This window comes from Talpa occidentalis, unplaced genomic scaffold, assembly GCF_014898055.3.
Source record: "Talpa occidentalis isolate TD23 unplaced genomic scaffold, MPIMG_talOcc4v2.1 talOcc4.12, whole genome shotgun sequence".
NCBI lineage: Eukaryota > Metazoa > Chordata > Mammalia > Eulipotyphla > Talpidae > Talpa > Talpa occidentalis.
The window spans coordinates 52,315,379-52,332,628 of record NW_023601212.1 but is presented as its reverse complement, the minus strand read 5'-3'; the positions used below and the strand labels follow the sequence as shown (position 1 = coordinate 52,332,628).

At 36.6% G+C, this 17,250-nt stretch overlaps 1 protein-coding gene across 1 annotated transcript in view; it reads right to left on the bottom strand.

The window, feature by feature from the left end:
- The window catches only part of PLA2G4A (phospholipase A2 group IVA), a 150,558-nt gene that overhangs the window by 89,968 nt on the left and 43,340 nt on the right, over window positions 1-17,250 (bottom strand). The window contains exon 3 of the mRNA XM_037506320.2: window positions 16,130-16,211. Coding sequence (XP_037362217.1) covers window positions 16,130-16,211 — 82 coding nt within the window. The remainder of the gene's footprint in view (window positions 1-16,129; window positions 16,212-17,250) is intronic.

The window sequence follows — 17,250 nt, the reverse complement described above, 5'->3', positions numbered from 1 at the left end:
GAGATATACATTTCTGTTCACTGCAGCCAACATATCAGTCCAACTACTAGACAATCATTGTGATCTCACCCAACAAGGAAGGTTATTCTGTAATAATTAACATGATGATGACAAGACCAGGGATTCAGGATCATGATGCTTGTCTTCATTAGAAGAATTAACCTAGCTTTTTATTTACCAAACAAAATAATGAAAGTGTGAGATAAATATTGTTAATTGTGACAGGGTTGCCTTGTATGGTTGTGCAGGTTGGGTACTGCACAACCCTTAAGTGGTGGCATTTATATTAGTAGTCAGCAAATAGTTCTGTTTTATATTTAATTTTCCAGTTTGGAGCTAATACATTTTTGGTCAAGGGTAGTTAAGTCTCAAAAGTAGCACTTAGGGTTCTTGCTGAAAACATACTCCTGTCCCCTATCCCCTAAAACCTATAATCAGTAACTTTACAGTGGGATGTCTGCATTTTAGTTAATCTACCTGAGATAGTTAATAATTCAGCTGAGTCTGATACTTTTTATACTTCAGATATATTATTTTAGAGAAAAGGTAGTTATTGCAAGTTCTAACTCAATGTTTATATCTTCCAACAGGGCCATGGCAGACAAACTAGCAAATAAAAAGACTGAGTGGGAGGGTGGCAAAGGAAAATGGACTAAAGAAGAGCAGTAAAAATGTTATTTAAACATGATTTTAAAATGTTAAGTAAACATGTGATTTTAAGGGGAATATTCAATTAGCACTTCTTTTTTTTATAAGAAGATTTATTTATTTATGCATACAAGAACTGGGGTACAGGCCAGAGCTGTGAGGGGTGAGAAGACTCACCAGAGACAGAGTGGGGAACAGAACAGGGAGACTGACAGAAATACACTGCTGAGGGGAGCAGCAGGCCAGACAGGAGAGGTCTGCTGCACCATGTGGGTAGCCCCCTGGCTGGCCAGGGATCCAACTTGTGCTGCAGAGGCTTCACAGTGCTGTGCTTAATCCCTTGTGCCACCAGGGAGACCCTCAATTAGCATTTCAAATGAAATGTACAAAAATGTATCTCATCATCATCCCTTAGGGTTCATTCCTTCTAATGGGGCTAACAATCTCTTTTATGTTCCCCCCAAATATTAGAAAACATGTAACTAGGCAAAAGGCAACTGAAAAAACACAAAGTGTGTGGGAAGGAGGGGCATGCAGACCATAAACATCATTCATTCATTCAACAAATGTGAGTGACTACTATTTGCCAGGAAGTGTCTGTCTAGAAGCAGTTGGGCTTTGATAGGGAGCCACACTCAAAACTGCAGATGTGAATTATGGGAGTGAGTCAGATGCTAATAGCCTAATTTCAAAGGCAAGGATAAACAGGAGACAACCAGATATATTATGCCAATGACTCGTAACTCAGTCACCTGGATTATTACACACAAGTAAAGTCAAAAGCATGGGTTGAGAAAGTGTCTTTTGAGGCTTGATCTTCATTTGAATCTTTGAAGAAGAGGGAGAGGTTTTCTCGGGTCAAACAAGAAAGGGAAAGCAGAACGGGAACTTCCCTGGGAGAGACCAGGTGGGAAGAGAGTGTAGCAAATTGAATTGGCAGAAGTTAACAGTGATATAACCAGCTGGCTCTGCTATTGTAGACTCAGTGGGTCATATAATGAATTCAAATTCTGACAAAACGATAAAATACCATACAACAGCATGGCTACACTGTGTTTATAGGTCAAAATATCAATAGACTTTTATTGGAAACTAGTGCAGAGCTCTCCCCTTCAATTCTTCTTATTTTTATTTTTCAGTAAAGACAATATTTTAGAATTTTTGTCAAGAGTAGTAATTTTCCTAGTTTCTCCTCTTGCTTTGTTAGTAAGCCACTTCAAAAGTTAAGCTACCAAAGGATGTAGGACAGTGGAAAACCACTGACAGCTGCAAACTTTGATACTGCAGTCTGCATAAAGTCTCATCTTTGCAAGCTACGATCTGTAGCAGTGGGAGACATAGAATGAAAAGTAATTTTAAGAGGCTGGTTTAAGAGTGGATTATGATAACCACATCTCAGTTCACTTTCTTCACTTAATTTGTAATCTTTGCTGGCATGGAAGGAGAGGGAAGCTCTGAAAAGGATAAATTATAGCAAAACTTAGCCCAACACTTTGAAAATTTCCTAGAAATGCATTAAGGAACAAATGTCTAATGTAGGAAAAGAAACAGTATTGTTTCTTTTTTACACTGTGTACTTATTTCAACACTTGGTGAATTAATGCCCATAGGGTAAATAGGCATTGAGTCATTGTTTCAGCTCCACCTTAATTATTTCCAGCCCAAGTGGTGAAGCAAAGAGGCAATGTGTGGGCAAAGACTCACATCCTTTTATCTAAATCTTGACAAACAAAAATGTCAGTGGTATGGGATACAGATCTTCCCAAAAGATGGCATGAAACTACATGCACCAAAAATAGTTTCAGAATTCCAGGGTTGTAAAACTTCTTGTAAACTTTAGTGGTTTAAATCAATAACAGGTCCATCTGACATTTTGGTTTTGTCCAAGTAATATATTTTATGATTACATTATAGAAGCTGATGATAGTTTCTAAACTCCTAATTTTAATTATTCTCCATTTACTTTCTCATATTCACTTAGCTAACAAGCAACTTGACCCTTTTGTTTCAAATAAAGATGACCTAATAACTGACTATAATCCTTTTGATATACAGAAAAAAAATTCCAAAAGGAAAAGTCCCCACAGATTCACAGCAAAGATATCACATCCTTAACAGCTATGGTCTGCTGAGAGTGAGTTTAATTAAAGCAATGTTTCTCCAATTGTAGTCCACAAAAATATCTTCACAGAACCATCTGAAGTGTTGTTAAAAACGCAGACACCTTGCTTCACTAAGTCTTCAGAGCGGGTTTGGAAATCTGCATTTTTGACAACTTGACCAGATGATTCTAATGCACATACATTTGAACAACTATTTAAAAGTATATTACTAGAATCCATTAAAGAACAATGGTGTAATAACACACATAGACAAGCAGAGAGGTGTTGGCATTCATAAATCAGTGGGCACCCTGAGCTTCTGTCATGGAGTATTCTGCCCATAGACTGTATCAAGTGCAGGCAGTAATTCACTTCTGCTTCCCTCCAGGCATTAATTTTCAAGTGGCCACATGAAAATAAATCCAAGCATAAAGTGCATGTGGGTGTGCTGGTTGGCAGTCTAGTGAGGATGATGGCCTGATAATAGAGTGTTCTGCTTCAGTCACCATCAAGTGTGATGCCAGAACAAGACCAGAAATCCAATAAGCATTTGTTGAAAGAAATGCCTCTGAAATACTGTTGTCAAATGCGGTCATTCTTTTGAAACAGCTATGATTTCATGATAGTGGTAAGTACATGGAGGACTTAAAGCTTTAAAACTTAAAGGCTTAAAATCTTAAAGGTTTTATGCCAACATTTTCACTACCCCTAAGTCCACTCTGTAGACTGAGTTGCTTGCATAAAACCTAGAGAAGTGATGATTAGTTCCATGATAAATATATGAATTTCAGTAACTGTCCCTTTCCTTTTTAATGTGTGTATAGATATAAAATAAAATTTTTATATATTTAATATATATATGTGTGTGTATACATATACACACACACATATATATATAAAATTCAGTAACTATCCCTTTCCTTTTTTTAATGTAAATATTTTAAAGGATAATACAAAGAAGTTAGCAGATTGTAAATGTATAGTTTAATTTTTATGAACTGAACTCACCCATGATAACACAACCCAGATCAAGCTACAGATCACTACCAGAATTCCAGAACCCTCTTTCACCTCCATGAGGGAGACTCTACCTGTCTTTCATCCTAAGAAAATATTTTTCCTGTAATTTTTTTATCTTTCTATAATTAGAAGTAGCAAAACAGTATATACTCTTGGATCTGACTTCTTTTTGTCCACCATTATGTTTATGAGAGTCATTCATACTAACATGTGTAAAATTTCATATTCACTAATTACTGATGTATTATTGATATTAAAAAGGGAAAGGGACAGTTATAAATATTTCATAAAATGTTTCTCTACTCCAATGTTAATGGAGATTTGTATTATGTCCAATTTAGACAATTATCAATGGTGTTGCTATGAACATTTTTGTACATGGTTTTTGATAGATATTTTTTGACACACATATAAATGCTTCTGTTAAAATATCCAAGAATTTCTTGGGACACAGAATTACTTGAACACAGAGTTGTTATAGCATTGTATATCCTGATGTTAATGGTCATGTGGCAGCATATCCTTCCCAACACTCAGGATTGTAAGTGTAGTAATTTCAAATATCAAAGGGATGTGTAATTGTGCTTCCATGTGGATTGAATTCATACATCCTTTATGACTATGTGAGATTAAGTATTTATTCATACATTTGTATTGGTCTGTTGGATATTCTCTTAATGAAGGGCCTACTCAAGACTTTTGTCCATTGTTTTCCTGTTGGGTTGCCTTTTTTTTTTTTTTTTCTGATTGGCAGAGTACATAGTCTGGATATGAGTCCTTCAACAAACACACAAATTATTAAAAAAAAAAAACCTGGGTTTTTTTCTTTCCATTACTTTAATGATGTCTTAACAAAAAGAAATGCCTACCTTGAATATAGTAAAATGTGCCCATCTGTTTCCTTATCAGTCAGCTTTTTGTCCTTGGTTCAGAAAACTTTAACTTTTCAATTCATAAGATTTGTATTGATTTCTTCAAAAATCTTATTTACTCTACCCTACTTTCTCAAGTCCCCTACCATATTCATTAGTCCTCACATAAGGACACAAATAAGACTCACACTTCACTGGGAAAGCAAAACGAAAGGGTTGGATGTACTCTTTCAATCTCTTTTCCCTATATCTCATACTTTTAATATACATATATTTAAAGTTTTCTTTACCATACTTAAGTTTTCTCTCATGTCTCTGAAGAAAAAGTATTCATAAACACTTTGGTTAATTCTATACAATTCCACTTCCTTTCAGATATTTTTCATTTATTTTTCCCTACTCAAAAAATTATGCCATAATTGCTTTGCCCTTGGTTGCTTCCTCTCAATCTATAAATAGAAACAAACATTGATTATCCTAAGAAATAAACTCTCATTAATTCTGCCAGTTCTTCAAGAACTTCTCTCTCCTCCACCAACGATTTTGAAAAACTAAATATAGGCTAAAATTGTTCACCCTAAATCCTGTTATCCATAAATTTCCAATCTACTATTCTCTGCTTTCTTACCATATCTCTCTATTGTAAAGTTCTTCTCCATCTTTACTGCGATATAATTTATATGTAACATTGTGTAAATTTATAGAATGATGGGATACCCTAATAGATTGCCAAGTGATTACCACATAAGTGTTAGTTAACACCTCCATCATCTCACATAATTGCCATTTCTTTTTATGTGTGGTGGGAACACTTAAGATCTACTCTCTTAGAGCAACTGTCAAGTTCATGATATAGAAGCGTTAATGACAGTCACCATGCTATATGTCAGGTCCCTAGAGCATGTGCCTCTCTTACCTGGAACTTTACATAATTTGATTATCTCTCCCCATCTCCCTCAACCCCTGACCCATTTGACCAACATGCCCCTTTTGTAACTTTATGTAAAATTCAATGAGCTTTTTGTCAATTTTTGGCATACATATACATGATATCTTTGTGCAATTAGTCTCTTTTTGTGATATCAGTTTATCATTATTTTGATTCCAGACCTAACTATCTACATGTTTCTTCATTGTATATTCAATATTCCCCTTACTTTTCCCCCTTAACTTACCACATTAAATTGGAGGCTTTCTCTTCACATATCTTAAAAAATCTTTATAATAATCCTTCAAAAGGAAGCAAACCCTTTAAGACATTTAATGTGCATGTAGTCAAAACCAATTTGTAAAGGAGTTGTCACAATTCTTGATATAGTCTTTTTTTTTAATATCTTTTTTTTTTATAGAGGCATGTTTTATTTGTTTGTTTGTTTGTTTGTTTGTTTATACATGCACTGGGTACAGTCAGAAGCGCGGGAGGGTGAGAGAATTCACCAGAGCCAGAGCGGGGAGCAGAGCAGGCAGAAGGACCGAAGTACACTGCTGAGGGGAGCAGCGGGCAGCAGGAGAGATCTGCGCGCCATGCGGGACCCTCCTCTGGTGGCCGGGGAGCAGCCAGGAATCGAACCGGCGCTGCAGAGGCTGCAGGCAGCTTCGCAACCCAGTGCTCAACCGCTGAGCCACCGGGGAGGCCCTTTTGATATAGTCTTAAAAACACTCAACATGAAAAAGGAACTCTCCTACATGGCTGGTGGAAGTGCAAACTGGTCCAACCACTGTGGAAAGCTGTTTGGAGGTTCCTCATTCTACTACAAATGGAGCTACCATATGACCGGGCAATTCCACTCCAAGGGACCTACCCAAAGGAATTTAAAACATTGATTCAAAAGGACACTTGCACCCCTATGTTTATTGCAGCACTATTAACAACAGGTAAAACCTGGAAACAACCCAAATGCCCAAAAATAGATGACTGGATCAAGAAGATGTGGTATATATACATATATATAATGAAATATTGCTCCACCATCTAAAAAGATAAACTGATGCCATTCCCAGCAACATGGATGGAGCTAGAAGGAATTATGCTCAGTGAAATAAGTCAGAAGGAAAAAGAAAAATATCGGATGGTTTCACTTATAGCACGAATATAGGGGAACCAAATAAAACATCAGTGTAAAAAAATAATAACAGTACAATACACAACAAAACAAAAACAGACAATTATAAATCAGAGACATCCTGCAGGGGAGGAGGAGGGAGAGGGATCAGAGGGAGGGAGGGAGGAGCACAGGGGACTGAGGTGATGGTGCACAGGTGCACTGGGGAAGGAAATTCTATGGGGACTACACCGGGGGCAGGGTAGAAGCAAATATTCTTTAAAAATGAACAATGATGTAAAAATGCCCCCTCAGCCAACAATGCATCATCAATCCTATAGTTTAATTGACCTCAGATCATTTAAAGCTAATTTTCTTCAAGGTTTAAAGAGCAACCATGAAGTACTCCCTCATTTCCTCAAGGCTGCAAAGAAGAGGAGGTACAAACACAACAAATTCGAGGTTTTGTTTACATGTCCATATATAATCTATTGCTGAGGAATATGTTTTGAAAGAAGGGGAAGCTTTTGAAACATTCTGAATCAATTCTGGATTTTCTTTAACTCTTCCTTGACTATGGATTGCACATAAATTTTTTGTCTCCTTAATCCACATCTGTGAGTCCCACCTCTACTCTGAAACCTTTCATCTTGGATGCCTTGAAAAATCACCGTATGTCTTGCAAATACCTGGAAAATCTCCCAAACTCAATGTGTACAAGACAAATCCATTTTCTTTTTTTTTTTTTTTAATAAAGATTTATTTATTTATTTATACAAGCACTGGGTATAGTCAGAATTGTGGGAGGGTGAGAGAATTCACCAAGCCAGAGCGGAGAGCAGAGCAGGCAGAAGGACCAAAGTACACTGCTGAGGGGAGGAGCGGGCGGCAGGAGAGGTCTGCGCGCCATGTGGGACCCTCCTCCGGTGGCCGGGGAGCAGCCGGGGATCGAACTGGTGCTGCAGAGGCTGTGGGCAGCTTCGCAACCCAGTGCTCAACCGCTGCGCCACCAGGCAGGCCCTAAATCCATTTTCTTTTTATCTTTCTTTCCCCAAATGCAAGACAAAAGAAAAAAATCTAAACGACTCCCCAATTAAAAGTAAATACTTGTTCTTTTTACTCAATTTTCTATTTTATTTAATTCCTAGTTCCAGAGCTAGAAACATAAGTCATTCCCTTTTACCATCTGTCTCCAAGTTTTACCTATTCCACCTATCACTTTTGACTCCTCAATTCTACTCAAAATATCACTGCCCCACGAAATGCAGCACCACTTGTCATGTGGACTATTAACCTTATAGTTGCTTATTTCCTCCCATTTTTGGATTTTGGGGCAACATACTTTTGACTTGACTACCTATCAAGACAAGTCTAAAGGTGCTGAGAAAGACCCACAAGAACCCCCACAGCAGACGGTCTCTGTCAGAGATCTTCTTTCACCACACATTGATCACTCTCACAGATCAACACTTAACTGTTAAGCAGCTCTGGAATCCACGTTTCGAACATTCCACATAGTCATGTGGCGGCTGGAATGTTCATTCTAAGAGAACACTGCCATCCTTTTATTTGTGCATATCATCACGTTTTCTTTTGACATTCTAGCTGATAACTGAAAGTTATTCAAGTCATTCTCCTTGTTCTAAAAAGATCCAAGATAAAGAGTCCAAAGACTGCACACAGACACACTGCATACTGCACACTGCTGAGAGAAAAGACATGTTCCCTCTATTCCCTTAACTAGCTCATACATCCCTAGTGGACTAGTTAACCATATTGCTATTGGGTAAAATTGGTCTCTATGAGTCATGTTCCCTGGAGATCTCATCTACGTACATCTGCACAAAAGTAATTTCACCTAAAGCTTCAACTTCCTGGTTCAGGTATTATTCTATCATGTAGATAACTGAGTTTGTTAGTAAGTTGAGCAAGGTCATTTATAGACAGAACTATAACCTAGTCTTTCCAAGCCAAATTCTTTGCCCTTTGAAATATACTGACACTAACAACTCATCTATTTCTGTTTCTGTTAAACTATAAACTCCAGAATGCCAGAGGCCACATTTTTCCTATTCAATATTGTGTCAGAGTCTAGCACAAAGCCTGAAACATTACAGGAACAGAATAAATGTGACTGAAGAGATGACAGACTAGCCCTGAATAACACTACAGAAAGGTAATCTTTATAGGCACAGCAATCTCACCTCTCTGCCTTTTTCTTTTACTCTTGGGTAACAGGTCTCCCCTCTCTGGGTGCTTTCTTTGTCTTCACCTCATTTATTTGCATTTTAATATAAATCACTGTCACCCTTTCTTTCAAGTGTATTTTTACTCAACTTTTATTTCCAAGCACTAAAATGTCAAAAAAAAAAAAAAAGTGCTTAAATCCCAGCATGCCTCCTTTAAGAACTCCCAGGAATGGGGCAGAGTGTCAGGGGACCGGCTTATTTACATGTAGCAGCCTCTGGTCCTTCAGAATGGTTTCTAAATTGGAATTGTTATGGCTATAGATGCTGAAGGGAAGTGACTGAATTCGTAGAGATGCAGGAGCTGAAAAAGTTAGTGAAGACTCCAATGTGGTTTAGTGGAAGAGAAGTTTGGCAATGAATATATATATTCAAATATTATATATAATATTATATATATATGAAAGAAAAGGACAACTAGGAACTCAAGCAAACATAGGTACACCTGTCTCCCATTTGAAATTACAAAGCAGTTTTATTAAGACCATTCTGAAACCCCTTTATCAGGCAGTCTCCCATTTCAGCTTTCCCTATTTTTCATTTCCTTTGCTCATAGTCTCAAGAGTACTTTTTAAGGCCACATGTTTCCTTTAGTAAAGACAGAGAAACTATCAGAATGTACCATCAGTCAAATGGACACCAGGAAGAAAGCTTAACTCACAGTTTGACTCAGTACATTTTGTGTTAACAATTGACTCATTACATTAATGAAGTGGGCTAACATTATGGCATCGAGCCAATGTGTCAAAACGATTGTAAGAATATTGACATTCATGAGAAGACAGAGAAAGATGCATGCCAAAGCAACCCAAAGGAAGCTAAATGTAGATCTAAAACAGAAATGAAAGTTTTGTTGCCCTTTTACTTAAATATCCATGATGTGTTTTTGGAAGGAAATTAAAATGCCATTGTTATCAGTATGGATGCCTGGAGTATTTTAAAAGTTCATAACCTAGAAATGTTTCTTGGAAACTGTAAAGATTGAATGGGACAAGTAACTCTCTAGAAATTGTTATGCAGTATCATAAAACATTAATTTATATTATTAATTTTAGGCAAATGATTTAACCATTCTACTGCATGCAATAATAATTTTGTTTTAAAATGGGAGTTCTCAACCTCTACACTATTGATATTTTGGGTCAGGTAATTCTTTGGTCTGAGTTGCTGCCCCTACTCTCCCAGTAGGCTCCCACAATTTTACAACTGAAAATGTCTCCAGATATTGTCCAATTTTCCAGAGGGGCAAAATCGATCCCCCAATTTAGAACCACTGCATTAAAACAAAGAATAATCCCAGCTATTTGACATTCATTCACAAGCACAAACCATTCAAAACAGAAAAACTCCATAATAATGTCTATTAGGCATACTGTGACAATCCTACTTTAAAAAATATTTTCTTATGGGGGCCTCCCGAGTGGCGCAGCGGTTGAGTGCTGGGTTGCGAAGCTGCCCGCAGCCTCTGTAGCGCCGATTTGATAAGATCCCCTGCCGCAGGGCGAGGGTCCCCACATGGAGCGCAGACCTCTCCTGCCGTGCTCGCTGCTCCCCTCAGCTGCCTGTTCTCTTCTCCGCTCTGGCTCTGGTGAATTCTCTCACCCTCCCACGCTTCTGACTATACCCAGTGCTTATATAAATAAATAAAAATAAAATCTTTAAAACAAAATATTTTCTTATGATTTTTCTCCCAAATCCATATCAAACATTACAACTCTGCATAAACTATGAAGTTTATCTTAATCGCCATTCAAGTTGTAATGTCTTCTCTGAAGTATATCACCATTTTTCAAAATCAGCAACACTGTATAATCTAAACACACATTTGCTAAGTATGTATTCTCTCTTTGGTTGGTTTTCATCTACCCAGTTAGATCCTAAAATGCTCAGAGACAAAACTATTACCCAACTAAACACCAGAGCGAGAGAGATTTAAGTTCTACCATAATGTTTTCATCTGTAAAATTAAAAACAGCACCTATCTCATAGTATTACTAAAATTAAATTATGCTATATTAAATATAGCATCAGCCATAATAACTCTGCTTAGCATTTATTTAACAAACACATTGTGTATAATACGCATCAACACTTTTGTAAGGATTTGATAATCTCATTTAATCCTCATACCAAAAAACTATTTGGAAGGTATAATTCATACTCCATTTAACAGTTGAATAAAAAGGCGCAGGAAAGCTGGTCTAAATTTATGTGGCTAATAAAGAGTGGAAGGGGCACTTGAAAGTAAGCAAGCCAGTTCTAGCTTCCTCTGCAGGCTCATAAAGACATTCAGTGATGCTATCTACCACAAGCCTTCTGCTTATCTTTTTTTCTTCAAGTCACTGAATGAATACTGTAGCATATAGTGTGTGGTTGCATTTATTGATAATAGTGTCTTACTGAAAGAAAGAAAAAAAAAACAAAACACTGAATTATATTTTTTTAACATTTCTTTTCCAAAATTAAAATTTCAAGATTGTCATTTCATATTGCATCTGGAAATCTGAATTATTCTGGTCTAACAACTTAAAATAATTATTTACAATTTTATCGGAAATATTTCATTAAAAATATAGGAAAAAGAAAAATACCGAATGGTCTCACTCATAGCAGGAATCTAGAAAACTTAATTAAGAGACCACGAAAAAGAATAACTATAAGAAAGTAAAAATCAAAATCAACAAACAATTATGAACCAGAGACACTCTATAGGGGGTGGGGGGCAGGGAAAGGAGGGACTGGGGTCAAAATAAGGGGGAATATAAAAATAAAATTTAAATTAAAAAAATGGAATAAACTGTCTAATCCCCAAGAAATATTAAATAAATTATATATATATATATATATATTGATATATCAAGAGAGGAAGGAGACTGGAAACGGACTTCCAAGGATTCAGGAAAATTTATAAAGACTCCCAGACTATACCTCAGCTAAGTTTAACTTTAACTAGGCATTTCAGTCTCTCTGTTCCATAATTTTTAAGGAAAAATTCAAAATATTGAAGTATGCCAAAATAACATATACTAAATATTTTCACGTAAGTGCTTAAACTTTTAGAATCACAAAGGCATTTTCTTTAACATAAAAACATTCAGAGCATATTTTTATTTGAAAATTTGAAATATTTAACCTGTTTTTAAACTTAATTATATTAATCACACCATCTCAGTATAGAAGTATAATGACTTTTGGCAGAGAATTTACTCTAGCATATGAAAAGGAGGCTGAGAGTCACTCAACTTTAAAAAAAGTTTTTAAAATTAAGGTTTTATTTCACATTCACACGTTTCCCTTTGCAAGGGAAAGGTAAATAATATTTCAAACATTACAGTGGTTAAACATAGAGCACCTAGTAAATACCCTTACTGGGCTCTTACTTCAGTCCCAGATATCACATAATCATAAATAAGGCGAGAGAGCATTAAACTTCATTTGAGAGAAGAGCATAAATATTTCATTCAATGTTGAAATATTTATGGAGGATATATTTATGTACACAAAGGAAAGTATATATTTAAGAATCTGTGTGCACATAGTACATGCCATAGATTTGATCATTTAACTTCAAGTGCTGTGAAGTTTGAAACAAAAAAAATATATGCCCTACTTTTTTGAAATCCGGTATGATCATGATTACAATATTAAAGATTTTTGGAGTTTCAGAATATAATTGTGTTACAGGTTTATTTCCATCCTTCTCACTGAGGATGTATTTTTTAAAAAAATATAGGAATTAAAAAGTATTAGGGAGTTCATGGCTATTTTATTAAAAAAGTAAGCTCAACACAGAACAAAAACCTTAAAAGCATATCCCTTCTCAGAATATTTAAAGACTTTTTTTGCTCATAAGCTCTGCAGACCTCATGAAAGACACTGTCTAGAGCCTGCCTCCCAAAATGTGGTCCACAGACCAGTGATGTCTGTGTCACTTGTATATTAAAAATGCAAAATCTATTCTCCAAATCTACTGATCACATTCTACATTTTGAACAAGAGCCCCCAGTAACATGGACATTAAAGTTTGCGAAGCTGCTTGAGAGTTAAGGTCAGCCTTAGACCTGCAATGGCACAGCCGTTTAAAAATTAGGAACTTGATCTAGATCTTACTATGAGGTTATCTGAAATGAAACATCACTTATCCAAGACACAGATGTTGATTTAAATACAATCCATAGCTCTTCCAAGGATATTTATTTTTTCTTCACTTTTAAATGTTGACATTAAACAGGGGTCTTCTAAATATGGAAGGAAAGTAGATCTGTTTGCAGTCTGCAACTGTCCTCAGAGCCCTAACATAAGATGCTGATTCTGGAAGGAGAAAGGGTGCAGTGTCAAAGGAAAGCCAACAAGAATCCCCAGTACTTGTGTACAATCAGGATATTAAACATATCTAACGTCGGTATGATATTTTATTGCTTCAAAAACATTATGGTATTCATTATTTGATAATCTCAGGGAAAGAAATAGGACTGTATCAAATTCTGAATTCTGAGACTTGCTCCATATCACGCATGAGCTGTATTTTTCCAACACTTTTTAAAAGGAGTGGAAATTCAGTGAGTTAGTCGCTGTGTTGCACCAGTCATTTATTTTGGTTATAAAATGAGGTTTGCAACCAGAGGTGAATGTCTCTTTGCATATATGGACAAAGGAAACTATTACCAATTGAAATTTTACTGTCGTGCAGTCCTTCGGTATATATTTGTAGGTAGAATATAAATAGAGCTTAAAATTCATCCAACCAATACCTTAGCACCAGTCACAGTGTTGACATGCTCTGTTACATCCACTACAACTTCCTATATCTTTAAAAAGTAAGAGTTATGTTAGTATTGCCAAAATACTGCAAGTTACTTAGTTTAAAAATAAGACTATGGTGAGCCAAGTACAAACCAAAATTTCAAACTGCCTCTTTGTATGACATGAGCATAAAGATACAGTGAAGGGTTGGCATGGGCAACTGGGTCTAAATGGAACATTTGAGTAATAGTGAAATTAGCAGGCATGTCTGGGAAAGGACTGGCAGCTCTTAGTTCTTGGCTGTCCCAGGCCTCAGGTGAAAACAAGGAAATAAGTGAGATGTTATAACTGAAATGTCAGGGTTTTTTTTTTTTTTTTTTTTTTTTTTTTTTTTTTTTTAGATTCATTTATTTATGCATACAAGAACTGGGGCACAGGCCAGAGGTGAGGGGTGTGTGTGAGAGGATTCACCAGAGACAGAGTGGGGAGCAGAACAGGTGGTTTAACTGAAATACACTGCTGAGGGGAGCAACTGGCGAGACAGGAGAGGTCTACTGCGTCAGATGGGTCAGCTTCCTTGCTGAGGATCAAACTCATGCTGCACTGGCTTTCAATAGCTTTATAGTGCTGTGACTTAACCCCTTGTGCCACTAGGGAGGCCCCCTGAAATATCAGTTTTGACCCTTCAAAAGATAGTTCTCTGTGCTAATTATCACAAATACTCTCATCACGATCATGCCTACAGCCTATGGGAAATGTAGCTAAGAAATCAGATGCACAACAGTTAAAGGAGACTCACAGTGTAGAGTTTGAACTGCTATTGGACTCAACCCTAGTAACCACCTGAGGCTCCGCATAACAGAGGCTGTACTTATAGAAAGCCTTCCTGCGTTTTGCATAAGAGAGAACTATTTTTCAAATTCAAATTAGGTGAATGGCATGCCTGCCCAACAAGTTAGAGACACAGCCTTTAGTTGAATTAGAAATGTTTATTCCAACTAACAGTATTTCACTCTGTGGTATGCAGAGAAACAGAACAAGCACATGGACTAAATAAAACAAAAATAAATGTAGATGTAAGATGGCTTAGTGCTTACTGGAAGGAAAGGGAAAAGGAAGGTGAATAAATCAGGTAAAAAGGGTGAACTATAGGGCCTCCCACCGTGGCGCAGCGGTTGAGCGCTGGGCTGCAAGGCTGCCCGCAACCTCTGCAGCACCAGTTCATTTCCTGGCAGCCGGCAAGGGTCCAAAAAAAAAAAAAAAAAAAAAATTGAGGGAAAAAAAAAGGGTGAACTATATGGTAAAGGATAGAATTGGACTTCTACTGTTGAATTTAATGCAATATACACACACACTGATTTATAATGAGGTATACCTGAAACTTATGTAATGTTGTAAAGCAAAGTTACTTCAATAAAAAATTTTAAAAAGGAAATTTCACATTCACCCCCAATATATTTAACATACTGGGGTCAGAACAAACATTTTTAAAAATGAAAATCCATCACGTGACTGCAACTCTCATTGCCACAACTCACAAATGCCATCACATTCTTGTATTTCTGATAAAATGTCAACCTTAGTCCTTGTCAACCTATTGCTCCTTTACCTTTGCTTTATATTCTCAAATGACACTGCTCTCTATAATTCTGCTCTCCTTTGCACTTTGCACATGCTATCTATTTGCCCAAAGCTTCTACCTGCTCTCATCACTGAGATATTTCTCCTTTAAGAGTTTACAATTTACAATATCACTTAGGCAAGAAAGCCTTCCCCATTTTCCAGATGGGTAAAGTGTAATCTCTGTCCTTTCCTTAAAATCTTTTCCTGAGTTAAATTGCCATTGTCTTTCCCATATATTATAAATAATCTAAAACTCAACTAAACTCATCATAATACCCATCTTTCTTTTTAATCCCATTTCCATGATTCAGGGTGGTAACATTAAACAGAAAACTGCTTTTAAAAGCATGGAGAGGGATACTGCCAGCAAGTTAATTCAACATTTTCCTTAGCTATGTTGCATTATTTTAAGCTGTCACTTAAAATAGAAGCTACAGTCACTTCTATTTCCACACATGATAAACCTATTCAAAGGCTTCAGAGTCAGATGGCAGTTTTTTAATCCTAAAAGCATAATACCTCACAGAGAAGATTATTTGAAGTCCTGACTAAGCACTCTTTCCAAGACAGAATGAAATACAATTTCATTGAATTCCAGGATCTGTATTGTATAAAACAATCGTTTTGTCTGACTCCATGCTCTCTCCACTAAAAAGCCAACAGGAAGTAATATTCAGACAAATGAAAGCATCAAGAACTGCTCAGAACAGTATCATTCAAAGATCTAGATAGAGATGACCTGTTTGAAGAAGGAACCCGTCAAGGAACTTGGATAATCTAAAGGGAAACCCTAACTATGAATTTGCAATAGAAAAGCAAATAAAAGAACTTACGCATGTCACCGATGGCCCCCTTTGTCACTTTGGTGGCACGCAACACCGTCACTGTGAACTTGTGGGAATACTGGTGCTCCACCTGGAAATAAGAAGATAACAATTGTAGCTTCCAACACAGAGTCCAAGTAAATTGTACTCACTGTTTCCTTGAGATAATTAAAAGCATTGTAATTGGGAGTAAATGACATGCATACCAAAAACATACTTTGATCCTATCCTGTTTTTGATCCTTCCCTTTCTCCCACCACAGAAGTATTAAGGCATTTAGTTCATGCTTTAAAATGTCAGCACAGCCAGACTACTAAGAATTCTTTGCCAGGTTAACCAACTGTTTAAGAGCATGTAAATCAGCGTTTCTAGAAGCACAATGACTCTTTACACTGGGTGACTAGGAAGTCTCGCTTCAAAAAACAACATCAGAACAATGTTATATTATTGTTTTTTTTTTTTTATTTCATTGTTACTATTCAATGAAAGACTCTCTCTTTTTTTTTTAAAGATTTATTTATTTATGCATACAAGAACTGGGATACAGGCCAGAGTTGTCAGGGGTGAGAGGATTCACCAGAGATAGAGCAGGGAACAGAACAGGCTGACTGACTGAAATACACACTGCTGAGGGGAGCAGCAGGTGAGACAGGAAGAGATCTGCTGCACCATGAGAGTAGCTCCCTGGCTGGGATCTAACTCATGCTGCAGTAGCTGCAGATAGCTTCACAGTGCTGAGTCTTGACCCCTTGTGCCACCAGGGAGGCCCCAGTAATGTTGATTTTATTGTATTTTTTATAAACTACATGCAACGCTAAAAGTCTCTACTAGTCTAATGTGAGCTATTAGTACTCATACATTATAAAAAATATTAACAGGAAGAATACTTTATTAAGCACCTCATCTAACTGGAAATTCATTATCAAACAACTTTACCTACAGAAACAGAAGGGGAGAGCAGGAACTCACATAATTCTCTGAGCAGCTGAAAAGATTATAAAGTTTTTATCTAAAGCTCAAATAGTTCTATTTACTCTTAGGAGAGGCCCACATTTATTTTCATTTTTGCCTTTTATTTAACAACTTTATTGAAGTATATTTCACATATTGACAAATTTTCTCAATTTAAG